This window comes from Littorina saxatilis, linkage group LG7 (assembly GCF_037325665.1).
Source record: "Littorina saxatilis isolate snail1 linkage group LG7, US_GU_Lsax_2.0, whole genome shotgun sequence".
Lineage (NCBI taxonomy): Eukaryota > Metazoa > Mollusca > Gastropoda > Littorinimorpha > Littorinidae > Littorina > Littorina saxatilis.
In genome coordinates, this window is record NC_090251.1 from 122,501 (window position 1) to 144,984 (window position 22,484).

General features: G+C 43.3%; 1 protein-coding gene across 4 annotated transcripts in view; it reads right to left on the reverse strand.

The window, feature by feature from the left end:
- LOC138970410 (membrane-associated protein Hem-like) overlaps positions 1–22,484 on the reverse strand; it is a 92,085-nt gene that overhangs the window by 1,472 nt on the left and 68,129 nt on the right. For all 4 annotated transcript variants that reach the window (XM_070342856.1, XM_070342854.1, XM_070342857.1 and 1 more), the window contains 4 exons: positions 16,312–16,422; positions 13,338–13,450; positions 12,320–12,409; positions 1–11,379 (listed from right to left, as the gene is read on the reverse strand). The exon at positions 1–11,379 is cut by the window's left edge and continues 1,472 nt beyond it. In XM_070342856.1, the coding sequence (XP_070198957.1) occupies positions 11,266–11,379; positions 12,320–12,409; positions 13,338–13,450; positions 16,312–16,422 (428 nt within the window). In that variant the 3' untranslated portion in view covers positions 1–11,265. The remainder of the gene's footprint in view (positions 11,380–12,319; positions 12,410–13,337; positions 13,451–16,311; positions 16,423–22,484) is intronic.

Sequence of the window (22,484 nt, forward strand, 5' to 3'; positions counted from 1 at the left end):
CTATCTAGTCACTTTTCTATGCCATTAAAGACCCACAACTTGACTATTTGTTTCACTGTTCTGTAATTAAACACCCTCGACTTGACTATCTAGTGAACTGTTCTGTCATTAAACACCCTCATCTAGACTATCTAGTGCACTGTTCTGTCATTAAACACCCTCGACTTGACTATCTAGTGCACTGTTCTGTCATTAAACACCCTCGACTTGACTATCTAGTGCACTGTTCTGTCATTAAACACCCTCATCTAGACTATCTAGTGCACTGTTCTGTCATTAAACACCCTCGACTTGACTATCTAGTGCACTGTTCTGTCATTAAACACCCTCATCTAGACTATCTAGTGCACTGTTCTGTCATTAAACACCCTCGACTTGACTATCTAGTGCACTGTTCTGTCATTAAACACCCTCGACTTGACTATCTAGTGCACTGTTCTGTCATTAAACACCCTCGACTTGACTATCTAGTGCACTGTTCTGTCATTAAACACCCTCGACTTGACTATCTAGTGAACTGTTCTGTCATTAAACACCCTCGACTTGACTATCTAGTGCACTGTTCTGTCATTAAACACCCTCGACTTGACTATCTAGTGCACTGTTCTGTCATTAAACACCCTCGACTTGACTATCTAGTGCACTGTTCTGTCATTAAACACCCTCGACTTGACTATCTAGTGCACTGTTCTGTCATTAAACACCCTCGACTTGACTATCTAGTGCACTGTTCTGTCATTAAACACCCTCGACTTGACTATCTAGTGCACTGTTCTGTCATTAAACACCCTCGACTTGACTATCTAGTGCACTGTTCTGTCATTAAACACCCTCATCTAGACTATCTAGTGCACTGTTCTGTCATTAAACACCCTCGACTTGACTATCTAGTGCACTGTTCTGTCATTAAACACCCTCATCTAGACTATCTAGTGCACTGTTCTGTCATTAAACACCCTCGACTTGACTATCTAGTGCACTGTTCTGTCATTAAACACCCTCGACTTGACTATCTAGTGCACTGTTCTGTCATTAAACACCCTCGACTTGACTATCTAGTGCACTGTTCTGTCATTAAACACCCTCGACTTGACTATCTAGTGCACTGTTCTGTCATTAAACACCCTCGACTTGACTATCTAGTGCACTGTTCTGTCATTAAACACCCTCGACTTGACTATCTAGTGCACTGTTCTGTCATTAAACACCCTCGACTTGACTATCTAGTGCACTGTTCTGTCATTAAACACCCTCGACTTGACTATCTAGTGCACTGTTCTGTCATTAAACACCCTCGACTTGACTATCTAGTGAACTGTTCTGTCATTAAACACCCTCGACTTGACTATCTAGTGCACTGTTCTGTCATTAAACACCCTCGACTTGACTATCTAGTGAACTGTTCTGTCATTAAACACCCTCGACTTGACTATCTAGTGCACTGTTCTGTCATTAAACACCCTCGACTTGACTATCTAGTGCACTGTTCTGTCATTAAACACCCTCGACTTGACTATCTAGTGCACTGTTCTGTCATTAAACACCCTCGACTTGACTATCTCGTGAACTGTTCTGTCATTAAACACCCTCGACTTGACTATCTAGTGCACTGTTCTGTCATTAAACACCCTCGACTTGACTATCTAGTGAACTGTTCTGTCATTAAACACCCTCGACTTGACTATCTAGTGCACTGTTCTGTCATTAAACACCCTCATCTAGACTATCTAGTGAACTGTTCTGTCATTAAACACCCTCGACTTGACTATCTAGTGCACTGTTCTGTCATTAAACACCCTCGACTTGACTATCTAGTGAACTGTTCTGTCATTAAACACCCTCGACTTGACTATCTAGTGCACTGTTCTGTCATTAAACACCCTCGACTTGACTATCTAGTGCACTGTTCTGTCATTAAACACCCTCGACTTGACTATCTAGTGAACTGTAACACCCTCATCTAGACTATCTAGTGAACTGTTCTGTCATTAAACACCCTCGACTTGACTATCTAGTGCACTGTTCTGTCATTAAACACCCTCGACTTGACTATCTAGTGAACTGTTCTGTCATTAAACACCCTCGACTTGACTATCTAGTGCACTGTTCTGTCATTAAACACCCTCGACTTGACTATCTAGTGCACTGTTCTGTCATTAAACACCCTCGACTTGACTATCTAGTGCACTGTTCTGTCATTAAACACCCTCGACTTGACTATCTAGTGCACTGTTCTGTCATTAAACACCCTCGACTTGACTATCTAGTGCACTGTTCTGTCATTAAACACACTCGACTTGACTATCTAGTGCACTGTTCTGTCATTAAACACCCTCGACTTGACTATCTAGTGCACTGTTCTGTCATTAAACACACTCGACTTGACTATCTAGTGCACTGTTCTGTCATTAAACACCCTCGACTTGACTATCTAGTGCACTGTTCTGTCATTAAACACCCTCGACTTGACTATCTAGTGCACTGTTCTGTCATTAAACACACTCGACTTGACTATCTAGTGCACTGTTCTGTCATTAAACACCCTCGACTTGACTATCTAGTGCACTGTTCTGTCATTAAACACACTCGACTTGACTATCTAGTGAACTGTTCTGTCATTAAACACCCTCGACTTGACTATCTAGTGCACTGTTCTGTCATTAAACACACTCGACTTGACTATCTAGTGCACTGTTCTGTCATTAAACACCCTCGACTTGACTATCTAGTGCACTGTTCTGTCATTAAACACCCTCGACTTGACTATCTAGTGCACTGTTCTGTCATTAAACACACTCGACTTGACTATCTAGTGAACTGTTCTGTCATTAAACACCCTCGACTTGACTATCTAGTGCACTGTTCTGTCATTAACCACCCTCATCTAGACTATCTAGTGCACTGTTCTGTCATTAAACACCCTCGACTTGACTATCTAGTGCACTGTTCTGTCATTAACCACCCTCATCTAGACTATCTAGTGAACTGTTCTGTCATTAAACACCCTCGACTTGACTATCTAGTGCACTGTTCTGTCATTAAACACCCTCGACTTGACTATCTAGTGAACTGTTCTGTCATTAACCACCCTCATCTAGACTATCTAGTGAACTGTTCTGTCATTAAACACCCTCGACTTGACTATCTAGTGCACTGTTCTGTCATTAAACACCCTCGACTTGACTATCTAGTGCACTGTTCTGTCATTAAACACCCTCGACTTGACTATCTAGTGCACTGTTCTGTCATTAAACACACTCGACTTGACTATCTAGTGCACTGTTCTGTCATTAAACACCCTCGACTTGACTATCTAGTGCACTGTTCTGTCATTAACCACCCTCATCTAGACTATCTAGTGCACTGTTCTGTCATTAAACACCCTCGACTTGACTATCTAGTGCACTGTTCTGTCATTAAACACCCTCATCTAGACTATCTAGTGCACTGTTCTGTCATTAAACACCCTCGACTTGACTATCTAGTGAACTGTTCTGTCATTAAACACCCTCATCTAGACTATCTAGTGCACTGTTCTGTCATTAAACACCCTCGACTTGACTATCTAGTGAACTGTTCTGTCATTAAACACCCTCATCTAGACTATCTAGTGCACTGTTCTGTCATTAAACACCCTCGACTTGACTATCTAGTGCACTGTTCTGTCATTAAACACCCTCGACTTGACTATCTAGTGCACTGTTCTGTCATTAAACACCCTCGACTTGACTATCTAGTGCACTGTTCTGTCATTAAACACCCTCGACTTGACTATCTAGTGAACTGTTCTGTCATTAAACACCCTTGACTTGACTATCTAGTGCACTGTTCTGTCATTAAACACCCTCGACTTGACTATCTAGTGCACTGTTCTGTCATTAAACACCCTCGACTTGACTATCTAGTGCACTGTTCTGTCATTAAACACCCTTGACTTGACTATCTAGTGCACTGTTCTGTCATTAAACACCATCGACTTGACTATCTAGTGCACTGTTCTGTCATTAAACACCCTCGACTTGACTATCTAGTGCACTGTTCTGTCATTAAACACCCTTGACTTGACTATCTAGTGCACTGTTCTGTCATTAAACACCCTCGACTTGACTATCTAGTGCACTGTTCTGTCATTAAACACCCTCGACTTGACTATCTAGTGCACTGTTCTGTCATTAAACACCCTCGACTTGACTATCTAGTGCACTGTTCTGTCATTAAACACCCTCATCTAGACTATCTAGTGAACTGTTCTGTCATTAAACACCCTCGACTTGACTATCTAGTGCACTGTTCTGTCATTAAACACCCTCGACTTGACTATCTAGTGAACTGTTCTGTCATTAAACACCCTCGACTTGACTATCTAGTGAACTGTTCTGTCATTAAACACCCTCGACTTGACTATCTAGTGAACTGTTCTGTCATTAAACACCCTCGACTTGACTATCTAGTGCACTGTTCTGTCATTAAACACCCTCGACTTGACTATCTAGTGAACTGTTCTGTCATTAAACACCCTCGACTTGACTATCTAGTGAACTGTTCTGTCATTAAACACCCTCGACTTGACTATCTAGTGCACTGTTCTGTCATTAAACACCCTCGACTTGACTATCTAGTGAACTGTTCTGTCATTAAACACCCTCATCTAGACTATCTGGTGAACTGTTCTGTCATTAAACACCCTCATCTTGACTATCTAGTGCACTGTTCTGTCATTAAACACCCTCGACTTGACTATCTAGTGAACTGTTCTGTCATTAAACACCCTCATCTAAACTATCTGGTGAACTGTTCTGTCATTAAACACCCTCGACTTGACTATCTAGTGCACTGTTCTGTCATTAAACACCCTCGACTTGACTATCTAGTGCACTGTTCTGTCATTAAACACCCTCGACTTGACTATCTAGTGCACTGTTCTGTCATTAAACACCCTCGACTTGACTATCTAGTGCACTGTTCTGTCATTAAACACCCTCGACTTGACTATCTAGTGAACTGTTCTGTCATTAAACACCCTCGACTTGACTATCTAGTGAACTGTTCTGTCATTAAACACCCTCGACTTGACTATCTAGTGCACTGTTCTGTCATTAAACACCCTCGACTTGACTATCTAGTGCACTGTTCTGTCATTAAACACCCTCGACTTGACTATCTAGTGCACTGTTCTGTCATTAAACACCCTCGACTTGACTATCTAGTGCACTGTTCTGTCATTAAACACCCTCGACTTGACTATCTAGTGCACTGTTCTGTCATTAAACACCCTCGACTTGACTATCTAGTGCACTGTTCTGTCATTAAACACCCTCGACTTGACTATCTAGTGAACTGTTCTGTCATTAAACACCCTCGACTTGACTATCTAGTGCACTGTTCTGTCATTAAACACCCTCGACTTGACTATCTAGTGCACTGTTCTGTCATTAAACACCCTCGACTTGACTATCTAGTGAACTGTTCTGTCATTAAACACCCTCGACTTGACTATCTAGTGAACTGTTCTGTCATTAAACACCCTCGACTTGACTATCTAGTGAACTGTTCTGTCATTAAACACCCTCGACTTGACTATCTAGTGCACTGTTCTGTCATTAAACACCCTCGACTTGACTATCTAGTGCACTGTTCTGTCATTAAACACCCTCGACTTGACTATCTAGTGAACTGTTCTGTCATTAAACACCCTCGACTTGACTATCTAGTGAACTGTTCTGTCATTAAACACCCTCGACTTGACTATCTAGTGAACTGTTCTGTCATTAAACACCCTCGACTTGACTATCTAGTGCACTGTTCTGTCATTAAACACCCTCGACTTGACTATCTAGTGAACTGTTCTGTCATTAAACACCCTCGACTTGACTATCTAGTGCACTGTTCTGTCATTAAACACCCTCGACTTGACTATCTAGTGAACTGTTCTGTCATTAAACACCCTCGACTTGACTATCTAGTGAACTGTTCTGTCATTAAACACCCTCGACTTGACTATCTAGTGCACTGTTCTGTCATTAAACACCCTCGACTTGACTATCTAGTGAACTGTTCTGTCATTAAACACCCTCGACTTGACTATCTAGTGAACTGTTCTGTCATTAAACACCCTCGACTTGACTATCTAGTGAACTGTTCTGTCATTAAACACCCTCGACTTGACTATCTAGTGCACTGTTCTGTCATTAAACACCCTCGACTTGACTATCTAGTGCACTGTTCTGTCATTAAACACCCTCATCTTGACTATCTAGTGAACTGTTCTGTCATTAAACACCCTCGACTTGACTATCTAGTGAACTGTTCTGTCATTAAACACCCTCGACTTGACTATCTAGTGCACTGTTCTGTCATTAAACACCCTCATCTTGACTATCTAGTGAACTGTTCTGTCATTAAACACCCTCGACTTGACTATCTAGTGAACTGTTCTGTCATTAAACACCCTCGACTTGACTATCTAGTGCACTGTTCTGTCATTAAACACCCTCGACTTGACTATCTAGTGAACTGTTCTGTCATTAAACACCCTCGACTTGACTATCTAGTGCACTGTTCTGTCATTAAACACCCTCGACTTGACTATCTAGTGAACTGTTCTGTCATTAAACACCCTCGACTTGACTATCTAGTGAACTGTTCTGTCATTAAACACCCTCGACTTGACTATCTAGTGCACTGTTCTGTCATTAAACACCCTCGACTTGACTATCTAGTGCACTGTTCTGTCATTAAACACCCTCGACTTGACTATCTAGTGAACTGTTCTGTCATTAAACACCCTCGACTTGACTATCTCGTGAACTGTTCTGTCATTAAACACCCTCGACTTGACTATCTAGTGCACTGTTCTGTCATTAAACACCCTCATCTAGACTATCTAGTGCACTGTTCTGTCATTAAACACCCTCGACTTGACTATCTAGTGCACTGTTCTGTCATTAAACACCCTCATCTAGACTATCTTGTGCACTGTTCTGTCCTCGACTTGACTATCTAGTGAACTGTTCTGTCATTAAACACCCTCGACTTGACTATCTAGTGAACTGTTCTGTCATTAAACACCCTCGACTTGACTATCTAGTGAACTGTTCTGTCATTAAACACCCTCGACTTGACTATCTAGTGAACTGTTCTGTCATTAAACACCCTCGACTTGACTATCTAGTGCACTGTTCTGTCATTAAACACCCTCGACTTGACTATCTAGTGAACTGTTCTGTCATTAAACACCCTCGACTTGACTATCTAGTGCACTGTTCTGTCATTAACCACCCTCATCTAGACTATCTAGTGCACTGTTCTGTCATTAAACACCCTCGACTTGACTATCTAGTGAACTGTTCTGTCATTAAACACCCTCATCTAGACTATCTAGTGCACTGTTCTGTCATTAAACACCCTCGACTTGACTATCTAGTGAACTGTTCTGTCATTAAACACCCTCGACTTGACTATCTAGTGAACTGTTCTGTCATTAAACACCCTCGACTTGACTATCTAGTGCACTGTTCTGTCATTAAACACCCTCGACTTGACTATCTAGTGAACTGTTCTGTCATTAAACACCCTCATCTAGACTATCTAGTGCACTGTTCTGTCATTAAACACCCTCGACTTGACTATCTAGTGAACTGTTCTGTCATTAAACACCCTCATCTAGACTATCTAGTGCACTGTTCTGTCATTAAACACCCTCGACTTGACTATCTAGTGAACTGTTCTGTCATTAAACACCCTCGACTTGACTATCTAGTGCACTGTTCTGTCATTAAACACCCTCGACTTGACTATCTAGTGAACTGTTCTGTCATTAAACACCCTCGACATGACTATCTAGTGCACTGTTCTGTCATTAAACACCCTCGACTTGACTATCTAGTGCACTGTTCTGTCATTAAACACCCTCGACTTGACTATCTAGTGCACTGTTCTGTCATTAAACACCCTCATCTAGACTATCTAGTGAACTGTTCTGTCCTCGACTTGACTATCTAGTGCACTGTTCTGTCATTAAACACCCTCGACTTGACTATCTAGTGAACTGTTCTGTCATTAAACACCCTCGACTTGACTATCTAGTGAACTGTTCTGTCATTAAACACCCTCGACTTGACTATCTAGTGAACTGTTCTGTCATTAAACACCCTCGACTTGACTATCTAGTGCACTGTTCTGTCATTATACACCCTCGACTTGACTACCTAGTGCACTGTTCTGTCATTAAACACCCTCGACTTGACTATCTAGTGAACTGTTCTGTCATTAAACACCCTCGACTTGACTATCTAGTGCACTGTTCTGTCATTAAACACCCTCGACTTGACTATCTAGTGCACTGTTCTGTCATTAAACACCCTCGACTTGACTATCTAGTGAACTGTTCTGTCATTAAACACCCTCGACTTGACTATCTAGTGAACTGTTCTGTCATTAAACACCCTCGACTTGACTATCTAGTGCACTGTTCTGTCATTAAACACCCTCGACTTGACTATCTAGTGCACTGTTCTGTCATTAAACACCCTCATCTAGACTATCTAGTGAACTGTTCTGTCATTAAACACCCTCGACTTGACTATCTAGTGAACTGTTCTGTCATTAAACACCCTCGACTTGACTATCTAGTGAACTGTTCTGTCATTAAACACCCTCGACTTGACTATCTAGTGCACTGTTCTGTCATTAAACACCCTCGACTTGACTATCTAGTGCACTGTTCTGTCATTAAACACCCTCATCTAGACTATCTAGTGAACTGTTCTGTCATTAAACACCCTCGACTTGACTATCTAGTGAACTGTTCTGTCATTAAACACCCTCGACTTGACTATCTAGTGAACTGTTCTGTCATTAAACACCCTCGACTTGACTATCTGGTGAACTGTTCTGTCATTAAACACCCTCATCTAGACTATCTAGTGCACTGTTCTGTCATTAAACACCCTCGACTTGACTATCTAGTGAACTGTTCTGTCATTAAACACCCTCGACTTGACTATCTAGTGAACTGTTCTGTCATTAAACACCCTCGACTTGACTATCTAGTGCACTGTTCTGTCATTAAACACCCTCGACTTGACTATCTAGTGCACTGTTCTGTCATTAAACACCCTCGACTTGACTATCTAGTGAACTGTTCTGTCATTAAACACCCTCGACTTGACTATCTAGTGAACTGTTCTGTCATTAAACACCCTCGACTTGACTATCTAGTGAACTGTTCTGTCATTAAACACCCTCGACTTGACTATCTAGTGAACTGTTCTGTCATTAAACACCCTCATCTAGACTATCTAGTGAACTGTTCTGTCATTAAACACCCTCGACTTGACTATCTAGTGCACTGTTCTGTCATTAAACACCCTCATCTAGACTATCTAGTGCACTGTTCTGTCATTAAACACCCTCGACTTGACTATCTAGTGCACTGTTCTGTCATTAAACACCCTCATCTAGACTATCTAGTGCACTGTTCTGTCATTAAACACCCTCGACTTGACTATCTAGTGAACTGTTCTGTCATTAAACACCCTCGACTTGACTATCTAGTGAACTGTTCTGTCATTAAACACCCTCGACTTGACTATCTAGTGAACTGTTCTGTCATTAAACACCCTCGACTTGACTATCTAGTGAACTGTTCTGTCATTAAACACCCTCGACTTGACTATCTAGTGAACTGTTCTGTCATTAAACACCCTCGACTTGACTATCTAGTGCACTGTTCTGTCATTAAACACCCTCGACTTGACTATCTAGTGCACTGTTCTGTCATTAAACACCCTCGACTTGACTATCTAGTGCACTGTTCTGTCATTAAACACCCTCATCTAGACTATCTAGTGCACTGTTCTGTCATTAAACACCCTCGACTTGACTATCTAGTGAACTGTTCTGTCATTAAACACCCTCGACTTGACTATCTAGTGAACTGTTCTGTCATTAAACACCCTCGACTTGACTATCTAGTGAACTGTTCTGTCATTAAACACCCTCGACTTGACTATCTAGTGCACTGTTCTGTCATTAAACACCCTCGACTTGACTATCTAGTGAACTGTTCTGTCATTAAACACCCTCGACTTGACTATCTAGTGCACTGTTCTGTCATTAAACACCCTCATCTAGACTATCTAGTGCACTGTTCTGTCATTAAACACCCTCGACTTGACTATCTAGTGAACTGTTCTGTCATTAAACACCCTCATCTAGACTATCTGGTGAACTGTTCTATACCATTAAAGTCCAACAACTATATCTGGTGCAATTTTCTACGCCATTAAACGCCCACAACTTGACAATCTGGTGTATCTGGTGCACTTTTCGGATCAATGGATTAGGGTATAGTGGTCACATGGCCACTATTTAAAAAAGGTATCCCCCAAATCGACCGAACAAAAGTAAAAGGAATCAATACAAATTGACGACAATTCACAACAGGCACAACTTGCAACATTTACAATTAAAGAAAAAAACAAACAAATCAAATATCTATAAATAAAATTAAAAAAAGGTGTAAATGTATATCAGAAGACGTAAATTTAGAGTTGTACATAGGGATTGCTTAAACAAACATTGCTGACAAATACTTTCTTTGCCTTCTTTAGACTTTTGGTAAATCGTTCTGTGAATGCGTATAGTCTTAAAGAGGTGGATGTGCAATGCTACCAACTGACTACACATTGGCATTTCACTAATTGATGCTAAAAATCCACTGTACTGAAGTTAAAGGCATACATTTTCAATAACATTAAGATGTCGAGACTGGGATGGTTAAATACATTACACTTACTATGTATATATATAATGGCTGTGTTAATGCACATGGTAGTGAGCGCTAACACATTTGAACAAACAGTCCTCGTTTTTGAATGTCTTAAAAAGCACGTACAGTACAAAATTTGCTTTCTTTATACTTTCCGATCATGTTTTCAACCAATACATTGAACAGTCAGAAATCTAGTGATTGCTAGCTGAGGCCTTGTACAGAGCATTGTACATAGTGGTGTGCAGAGCATTGTACAGAGCGGTGTACAGAGTAGTGTGCAGAGCATTGTACAGAGCGGTGTACAGAGCATTGTACAGACCACGGTAGAAATCTAGTGGTTGCTAGTTGAGGCCTTGTACAGAGCCTTGTACAGAGCAGTGTACAGAGCATTGTACAGATCATGGTAGAAATCTAGTGGTTGCTAGCTGAGGCCTTGTACAGAGCATTGTACAGAGCAGTGTACAAAGCAGTGTACAGAGCATGGTCACAGACTAGTGGTCGCCGGCGGAGGCCTTATACACAGAGTTGTAGGCGTTGCGCAGAAGAGCGTACGGAAAACACGACTCCAACAGATCCATGGTCAGGAAGGGAGATTCTTGTACGATCTGAAATAGACACCAAGCGTCATCAAGCACACATTTCCATCACACAAATAACACGACATATTACATAACACCACACCACACCACACCACACCACACCACACACCACACAACACTTTGCTACACGGCACAGTACAGCAAATCCCATACCATCCCATTCCAACACCACACAACACCACCTCACACCAGTCACCACCACACACACCACACACCAGTGAGACAACACCATCACACCACACCTCCACACTATACCACACACACCACCACACACTGCATGCACACCACCACACACCAGTGAGACAACACCATCACACCACACCTCCACACTATACCACACACACCACCACACACTGCATGCACACCACCACACACCAGTGAGACAACACCATCAGTATCACACCACACCTCCACACTATACCACACACACCACCACACACTGCATGCACACCACCACACACCAGTGAGACAACACCATCACACCACACCTCCACACTATACCACACACACCACCACACACTGCATGCACACCACCACACACCAGTGAGACAACACCATCACACCACACCTCCACACTATACCACACACACCACCACACACCAACATGCAACAAGCACACCACCCCTCCCCACACACCACACCACAACAAAACCACACAACTCAACACACCACAACACAACACCACAACACAACACACCACACCACCACACCACACAACACACCACAACACCACACAACACCACACCACAACGGACACAACACAACACACCACAACACCACACCACCACACAACACACCACAACGGACACAACACAACACCACACAATGAACACACCACCACACAACACACAACACACCACCACACAACACACCACCACACAACACACCACACCACACCACACCACACCACACCACACCACACCACACCACACCACACAGTACTGACCAGATCCAAGAGAATGTAGACGGACTCCCTGTTTTTCACAGCCTCTTTCTCGTTCTCGGAGCCCAGACGCAGCAAGCTGGATGAGGCAAGCTGAGCCGACAAACAGAAACGCAGACAAACATGGCTGTCATCACAGTTGTTTGACGTCAACAACAACACTTCATCTAGATGCAACAGACAAACATGGCTGTCATCACAGTTGTTTGACGTCAACAACAACACTTCATCTAGATGCAACAGACAAACATGGCTGTCATCACAGTTGTTTGACGTCAACAACAACACTTCATCTAGATGCAAGAGGAGCCGACAGACCCACAGACAGACATGGCTGTTATCACTGTTTAACATCAACAACACTTCATCTATAAATAAAAACAAGAGCGTATCCAAATGCAATTAAAACCTGACACTTTAGCAAACCTTCAGCATTCAGCCACGGACCCTGACTGCAGATACAAACTCATGGCTGACCTAGCATACACACTGAATATCAAACACTTCCAGCACACCAGTCAAAGCTATCAAATATCACACACTTCCAGCACACCAGGCAAAGCTATCAAATATCACACACTTCCAGCACACCAGTCAAAGCTATCAAATATCACACACTTCCAGCACACCAGTCAAAGCTATCAAATATCACACACTTCCAGCACACCAGTCAACGCTATCAAATATCACACACTTCCAGCACACCAGTCAAAGCTATCAAATATCACACACTTCCAGCACACCAGTCAAAGCTATCAAATATCAAACACTTCCAGCACACCAGTCAAAGCTATCAAATATCAAACACTTCCAGCACACCAGTCAAAGCTATCAAATATCACACACTTCCAGCACACCAGTCAAAGCTATCAAATATCAAACACTTCCAGCACACCAGTCAAAGCTATCAAATATCACACACTTCCAGCACACCAGTCAACGCTATCAAATATCACACACCTGTGACACCAACACTTGTGACACCAACACCTGTGAGAACAATGAACACGCGTAGTCTTACCGCCAGGAACTCCTGTAGGCGTGTCTCGGTGTCCCCGGGTCCGTAGAGAGCGAAGAGGGCGCCGGCCAGAGCGTTGATAGATTTGGCCAGGCAGTGTGCATTGTTCAGGTGACCTAATACACACACACCACTTTTCACTTATCTCAGCCACTGACATAACTAATGTCTCAAATGACTTAGGATTCCCGGTGTAGGACATGTGTTACATGAACACAAAAGTATAAAGAAAATGTGTTGATGACTTACTAAAATGTACCGTTTTTTACATTTAGTCAAGTTTTAACATAGAGGGGGAAATCGAGACGAGGGTCGTGGTGTATGTGTGTGTGTGTGTGTCTGTCTGTCTGTGTGTGTGTGTAGAGCGATTCAGACTAAACTACTGGACCGATCTTTATGAAATTTGACATGAGAGTTCCTGGGTATGATATCCTCAGACGTTTTTTTCATTTTTTGGATAAATGTCTTTGATGACGTCATATCCGGCTTTTCGTGAAAGTTGAGGCGGCACTGTCACGCTCTCATTTTTCAATCAAATTGGTTGAAATTTTGGTCAAGTAATCTCCGACGAAGCCCGGACTTCGGTATTGCATTTCAGCTTTGTGGCTTAAAATTTAATTAATGACTTTGGTCATTAAAAATCTGAAAATTGTAAAAAAATTATTTTTTTTATAAAACGATCCAAATCTTATTTTCCATCATTTTCTGATTCCAAAAACATATAAATATGTTATATTTGGATTAAAAACAAGCTCTGAAAATTAAAAATATAAAAATTATGATCAAAATTAAATTTTTGAAATCAATTTAAAAACACTTTCATCTTATTCCTTGTCGGTTCCTGATTCCATAAACATATAGATATGATATGTTTGGATTGAAAACACGCTCAGAAAGTTAAAACGAAGAGAGGTACAGAAAAGCGTGCTATCCTTCTCAACGCAACTACTACCCCGCTCTTCTTGTCAATTTCACTGCCTTTGCCATGAGCGGTGGACTGACGATGCTACGAGTATACGGTCTTGCTGCGTTGCATTGCGTTCAGTTTCATTCTGTGAGTTCGACAGCTACTTGACTAAATGTTGTATTTTCGCCTTACGCGACTTGTCTCCTTCTTCTTACCCGCTAAAATTAGCTAAAAAATGCCTTTCATGGCTTGTTAAAAGAATGACATTTACACCGTTCAGTATGCTGCAACATCTTTCTTAGACAAGATAGGTGAACGCAACTTTTTTGGATATAAATTTGACTTTTCTGTTCAAGAACATGCAGAACTTTTTTCCATTTTTGCTATCTTCATCTTTATTCTTTTTTGGGGGTCGATGTTTATACCCCGTCCTGATATGGCCCTTCGTGGTCGGCTGGGCGTTAAGCAAACAAACAAACAAATGTTTATACCCTGCCCTGATATGGCCCTTCGTGGTTGGCTGGGCGTTAAGCAAACAAACAAACAAATGTTTATACCGGAACAGTATTTTGTGAATGTGAAAGTGGGGTGTGTCTGCGACGTACAGTGGAGTCCGGGTACAACGAATCTCAAGGGAGATAGTAATTCGCTGTAGACTTTTCAACCCTAAATGGCCTCAAGACAAGTTTTCCCACTCACCTTTAAATGATCGTCCCATTGATCTTTCAATCAATCAATCAATGAGGCTTATATCGCGCATATTCCGTGGGTACAGTTCTAGGCGCTCTGCAGTGATGCCGTGTGAGATGAAATTTTATACGGCCAGTAGATTGCAGCCATTTCGGCGCATATTTACCTTTCGCGGCCTATTATTCCAAGTCACACGGGTATAGGTGGACAATTATTAACTGTGCCTAAGCAATTTTGCCAGGAAAGACCCTTTTGTCAATCGTGGGATCTTTAACGTGCACACCCAATGTAGTGTACACGGGGGGAGGGTTCGGACACCGAAGAGAGTCTGCACACAAAGTTGACTCTGAAATAAATTTCCGCCGAACCTAGGATCGAACTCACGCTGACAGCGGCCAACTGAATACAAATCCAGCGCGCTACCAACTGAGCTATATCCCCACCTTGTAGAGTACAATCTCTGCATGTTTTCAACAGCTTCATAATATAATCCATAGAGAGCTCTAGCAAACTAACAGCGGGAGGTGCACGAAAAGCGTCAGTTTTCACGATAAAACTTTGACTCGCTCATTCACGGCACATAACTGCACTCCGGACTGTCCACAGTGGTGAGCAATTTAGAAGACTTCACTGCCTGAGGAGAGTATTGATTCAAACGAACGCGTGGTTCTATATCGCGTCACTCGGTCACGGATCGGAGAAAACAAAAAAACAGTTCCAGATTTCGAAACCATGTTCGTCAGCCATTGTTTTTAGCAAGACAGACCACATGTGCACGAGCTTCGCTGACGTACATCGCAAAATGTCATGACGTCACCACAACTTTCGGTTTTGGTTCGATCTGTGCACCTCCCGCTGTTAGTTTGTTCAGAGTTCGCTCATCACGCAATGTGCACTTGTGTTTGTGTATTTTTGTGTATTTTTGTCTTTGGAGACAATTATTGACATCAGTTCGTTGTAGCCTTGTGACTTTTAGAGACAAAACGGCTCTGGGGCGATGAAAACATGTTTGTTAAAAGAGGGGTTCGTTATGCAAATGAGTTCAAAAGGTTCGATGTAGCCGAAAAGTAACAAGTAAGAAATAGAAGGCTGTCTGCCGGGAAATCAATGGCAGTTCGTTAAAAGAGGGATTTCGTTATAGCCAGGTTCGTTATACATGTAGCTGGACTCCACTGTAGGTTCCACTGCACAGACACTACATGTAACTGGTAAAAACAATATGTTTCCTAAAAATGCTAGAGGAATGTAGGGCCTTTGCATTCATATAACTGGTTTTAAAATTAAATGTTCTCAATAACAAACATCTATACTCAAACGAAGATGACATGGTTTTTTTTTATGATTGGTAGTATAAACACACTCTCAACACACTGTACCCACCTTCCAGGGGAGCGCGGAAGACAGACAGTTCGGACCGAGCGAGCTTGGGAATGGAGACAGCCACAAAGACAAACAACAGACAGGCCATGGTGTACTCATCCTCTGCATGTTCTGTAACACACACAACAGACAGGCCATGGTGTACTCTGCATGTTCTGTGACACACACAACAGACAGGCCATGGTGTACTCTGCATGTTCTGTGACACACACAACAGACAGGCCATGGTGTACTCTGCATGTTCTGTGACACACACAACAGACAGGCCATGGTGTACTCTGCATGTTCTGTAACACACACAACAGACAGGCCATGGTGTACTCTGCATGTTCTGTGACACACACAACAGACAGGCCATGGTGTACTCTGCATGTTCTGTAACACACACAACAGACAGGCCATGGTGTACTCTGCATGTTCTGTAACACACACAACAGACAGGCCATGGTGTACTCTGCATGTTCTGTAACACACACAACAGACAGGCCATGGTGTACTCTGCATGTTCTGTAACACACACAACAGACAGGCCATGGTGTACTCTGCATGTTCTGTAACACACACAACAGACAGGCCATGGTGTACTCTGCATGTTCTGTAACACAAACAACAGACAGGCCATGGTGTACTCTGCATGTTCTGTAACACAAACAACAGACAGGCCATGGTGTACTCTGCATGTTCTGTAACACACACAACAGACAGGCCATGGTGTACTCTGCATGTTCTGTAACACACACAACAGACAGGCCATGGTGTACTCTGCATGTTCTGTGACACAAACAACAGACAGGCCATGGTGTACTCTGCATGTTCTGTGACACACACAACAGACAGGCCATGGTGTACTCTGCATGTTCTGTAACACACACAACAGACAGGCCATGGTGTACTCTGCATGTTCTGTAACACACACAACAGACAGGCCATGGTGTACTCTGCATGTTCTGTAACACACACAACAGACAGGCCATGGTGTACTCTGCATGTTCTGTGACACACACAACAGACAGACCATGGTGTACTCTGCATGTTCTGTAACACACACAACAGACAGGCCATGGTGTACTCTGCATGTTCTGTGACACACACAACAGACAGGCCATGGTGTACTCTGCATGTTCTGTAACACACACACAACAGACAGGCCATGGACTGTACTCTGCATGTTCTGTGACACACACAACAGACAGGCCATGGTGTACTCTGCATGCTCTGTGACACACACAACAGACAGGCCATGGTGTACTCTGCATGTTCTGTAACACACACAACAGACAGGCCATGGTGTACTCTGCATGTTCTGTAACACACACAACAGACAGGCCATGGTGTACTCTGCATGTTCTGTGACACACACAACAGACAGGCCATGGACTGTACTCTGCATGTTCTGTAACACACACAACAGACAGGCCATGGACTGTACTCTGCATGTTCTGTGACACACACAACAGACAGGCCATGGTGTACTCTGCATGTTCTGTGACACACACAACAGACAGGCCATGGTGTACTCTGCATGTTCTGTAACACACACAACAGACAGGCCATGGTGTACTCTGCATGTTCTGTAACACAAACAACAGACAGGCCATGGTGTACTCTGCATGTTCTGTAACACACACAACAGACAGGCCATGGTGTACTCTGCATGTTCTGTAACACACACAACAGACAGGCCATGGTGTACTCTGCATGTTCTGTGACACACACAACAGACAGGCCATGGTGTACTCTGCATGTTCTGTGACACACACAACAGACAGGCCATGGTGTACTCTGCATGCTCTGTGACACACACAACAGACAGGCCATGGTGTACTCTGCATGTTCTGTAACACAAACAACAGACAGGCCATGGTGTACTCTGCATGTTCTGTAACACAAACAACAGACAGGCCATGGTGTACTCTGCATGTTCTGTAACACAAACAACAGACAGGCCATGGTGTACTCTGCATGTTCTGTGACACACACAACAGACAGGCCATGGTGTACTCTGCATGCTCTGTGACACACACAACAGACAGGCCATGGTGTACTCTGCATGTTCTGTAACACAAACAACAGACAGGCCATGGTGTACTCTGCATGTTCTGTAACACAAACAACAGACAGGCCATGGTGTACTCTGCATGTTCTGTAACACAAACAACAGACAGGCCATGGTGTACTCTGCATGTTCTGTAACACACACAACAGACAGGCCATGGTGTACTCTGCATGTTCTGTAACACACACAACAGACAGGCCATGGTGTACTCTGCATGTTCTGTAACACAAACAACAGACAGGCCATGGTGTACTCTGCATGTTCTGTAACACACACAACAGACAGGCCATGGTGTACTCTGCATGTTCTGTAACACACACAACAGACAGGCCATGGTGTACTCTGCATGTTCTGTAACACACACAACAGACAGGCCATGGTGTACTCTGCATGTTCTGTAACACACACAACAGACAGACCATGGTGTACTCTGCATGTTCTGTGACACACACAACAGACAGGCCATGGTGTACTCTGCATGTTCTGTAACACACACAACAGACAGGCCATGGACTGTACTCTGCATGTTCTGTGACACACACAACAGACAGGCCATGGACTGTACTCTGCATGTTCTGTGACACACACAACAGACAGGCCATGGTGTACTCTGCATGCTCTGTAACACACACAACAGACAGGCCATGGACTGTACTCTGCATGTTCTGTAACACACACAACAGACAGGCCATGGACTGTACTCTGCATGTTCTGTAACACACACAACAGACAGGCCATGGACTGTACTCTGCATGTTCTGTAACACACACAACAGACAGGCCATGGACTGTACTCTGCATGTTCTGTAACACACACAACAGACAGGCCATGGACTGTACTCTGCATGTTCTGTAACACACACAACAGACAGGCCATGGACTGTACTCTGCATGTTCTGTGACACACACAACAGACAGGCCATGGTGTACTCTGCATGCTCTGTGACACACACAACAGACAGGCCATGGTGTACTCTGCATGCTCTGTAACACACACAACAGACAGGCCATGGTGTACTCTGCATGTTCTGTAACACACACAACAGACAGGCCATGGTGTACTCTGCATGTTCTGTGACACACACAACAGACAGGCCATGGTGTACTCTGCATGCTCTGTAACACACACAACAGACAGGCCATGGTGTACTCTGCATGTTCTGTAACACACACAACAGACAGGCCATGGTGTACTCTGCATGTTCTGTAACACACACAACAGACAGGCCATGGTGTACTCTGCATGTTCTGTAACACACACAACAGACAGGCCATGGTGTACTCTGCATGTTCTGTGACACACACAACAGACAGGCCATGGTGTACTCTGCATGTTCTGTGACACAAACAACTGACAGGCCATGGTGTACTCTGCATGTTCTGTAACACACACAACAGACAGGCCATGGTGTACTCTGCATGTTCTGTAACACACACAACAGACAGGCCATGGTGTACTCTGCATGTTCTGTAACACACACAACAGACAGGCCATGGTGTACTCTGCATGCTCTGTGACACACACAACAGACAGGCCATGGTGTACTCTGCATGTTCTGTAACACACACAACAGACAGGCCATGGTGTACTATGCATGTTCTGTAACACACACAACAGACAGACCATGGTGTACTCTGCATGTTCTGTGACACACACAACAGACAGGCCATGGTGTACTCTGCATGTTCTGTAACACACACAACAGACAGGCCATGGTGTACTCTGCATGTTCTGTGACACACACAACAGACAGGCCATGGTGTACTCTGCATGTTCTGTAACACACACAACTGACAGGCCATGGTGTACTCTGCATGTTCTGTAACACACACAACAGACAGGCCATGGTGTACTCTGCATGTTCTGTAACACACACAACAGACAGACCATGGTGTACTCTGCATGTTCTGTGACACACACAACAGACAGGCCATGGTGTACTCTGCATGTTCTGTAACACACACAACAGACAGGCCATGGTGTACTCTGCATGTTCTGTAACACACACAACAGACAGGCCATGGTGTACTCTGCATGTTCTGTGACACACACAACAGACAGGCCATGGTGTACTCTGCATGTTCTGTAACACACACAACAGACAGGCCATGGTGTACTCTGCATGTTCTGTAACACACACAACTGACAGGCCATGGTGTACTCTGCATGTTCTGTAACACACACAACAGACAGGCCATGGTGTACTCTGCATGCTCTGTGACACACACAACTGACAGGCCATGGTGTACTCTGCATGTTCTGTAACACACACAACAGACAGGCCATGGTGTACTCTGCATGCTCTGTGACACACACAACTGACAGGCCATGGTGTACTCTGCATGTTCTGTAACACACACAACAGACAGGCCATGGTGTACTCTGCATGCTCTGTGACACACACAACAGACAGGCCATGGTGTACTCTGCATGTTCTGTAACACACACAACAGACAGGCCATGGTGTACTCTGCATGTTCTGTAACACACACAACTGACAGGCCATGGTGTACTCTGCATGTTCTGTAACACACACAACAGACAGGCCATGGTGTACTCTGCATGTTCTGTAACACACACAACAGACAGGCCATGGTGTACTCTGCATGTTCTGTAACACACACAACTGACAGGCCATGGTGTACTCTGCATGTTCTGTAACACACACAACAGACAGGCCATGGTGTACTCTGCATGCTCTGTAACACACACAACAGACAGGCCATGGTGTACTCTGCATGTTCTGTAACACACACAACTGACAGGCCATGGTGTACTCTGCATGTTCTGTAACACACACAACTGACAGGCCATGGTGTACTCTGCATGTTCTGTAACACACACAACAGACAGGCCATGGTGTACTCTGCATGTTCTGTAACACACACAACAGACAGGCCATGGTGTACTCTGCATGTTCTGTAACACACACAACAGACAGGCCATGGTGTACTCTGCATGCTCTGTGACACACACAACAGACAGGCCATGGTGTACTCTGCATGCTCTGTGACACACACAACAGACAGGCCATGGTGTACTCTGCATGTTCTGTAACACACACAACAGACAGGCCATGGTGTACTCTGCATGTTCTGTGACACACACAACTGACAGGCCATGGTGTACTCTGCATGTTCTGTAACACACACAACAGACAGGCCATGGTGTACTCTGCATGTTCTGTAACACAAACAACAGACAGGCCATGGTGTACTCTGCATGTTCTGTAACACACACAACAGACAGGCCATGGTGTACTCTGCATGTTCTGTGACACACACAACAGACAGGCCATGGTGTACTCTGCATGTTCTGTGACACACACAACAGACAGGCCATGGTGTACTCTGCATGTTCTGTGACACACACAACAGACAGGCCATGGTGTACTCTGCATGTTCTGTAACACACACAACAGACAGGCCATGGTGTAAAAAATATCCATACTGTAACTGGATGACAAATATCCATACAGTAACTAGTTGAAAAATACCCATACAGTAACTATAGGTGAAAATATCCAACAAGTAACTGGATGAAAAATATCCACACAGAAACTAGGTGAAAAATATCCATACCGTAACTGGGTGATATATCCATACAGTAACTAGGTGAAAAATATCCACACAGTAACTAGCTGAAAAATATCCATACAGTAACTAAGTGACAAATATCCATACAGTAACTGGGTGATATATCCATACAGTAACTACATGTCAGTAAACAAAATCCATACAGTAACTAGGTGAAAAATATCCACACAGTAACTAGCTGAAAAATATCCACACAGTAACTAAGTGACAAATATCCATACAGTAACTGGGTGATATATCCATACAGTAACTAGGTGAAAAATATCTACACAGTAACTAGCTGAAAAATATCCATACAGTAACTAAGTGACAAATATCCATACAGTAACTGGGTGATATATCCATACAGTAACTACATGTCAGTAAATAAAATCCATACAGTAACTAGGTGAAAAATATCCACACAGTAACTAGCTGAAAAATATCCACACAGTAACTAAGTGACAAATATCCATACAGTAACTGGGTGATATATCCATACAGTAACTAGGTGAAAAATATCCACACAGTAACTAGCTGAA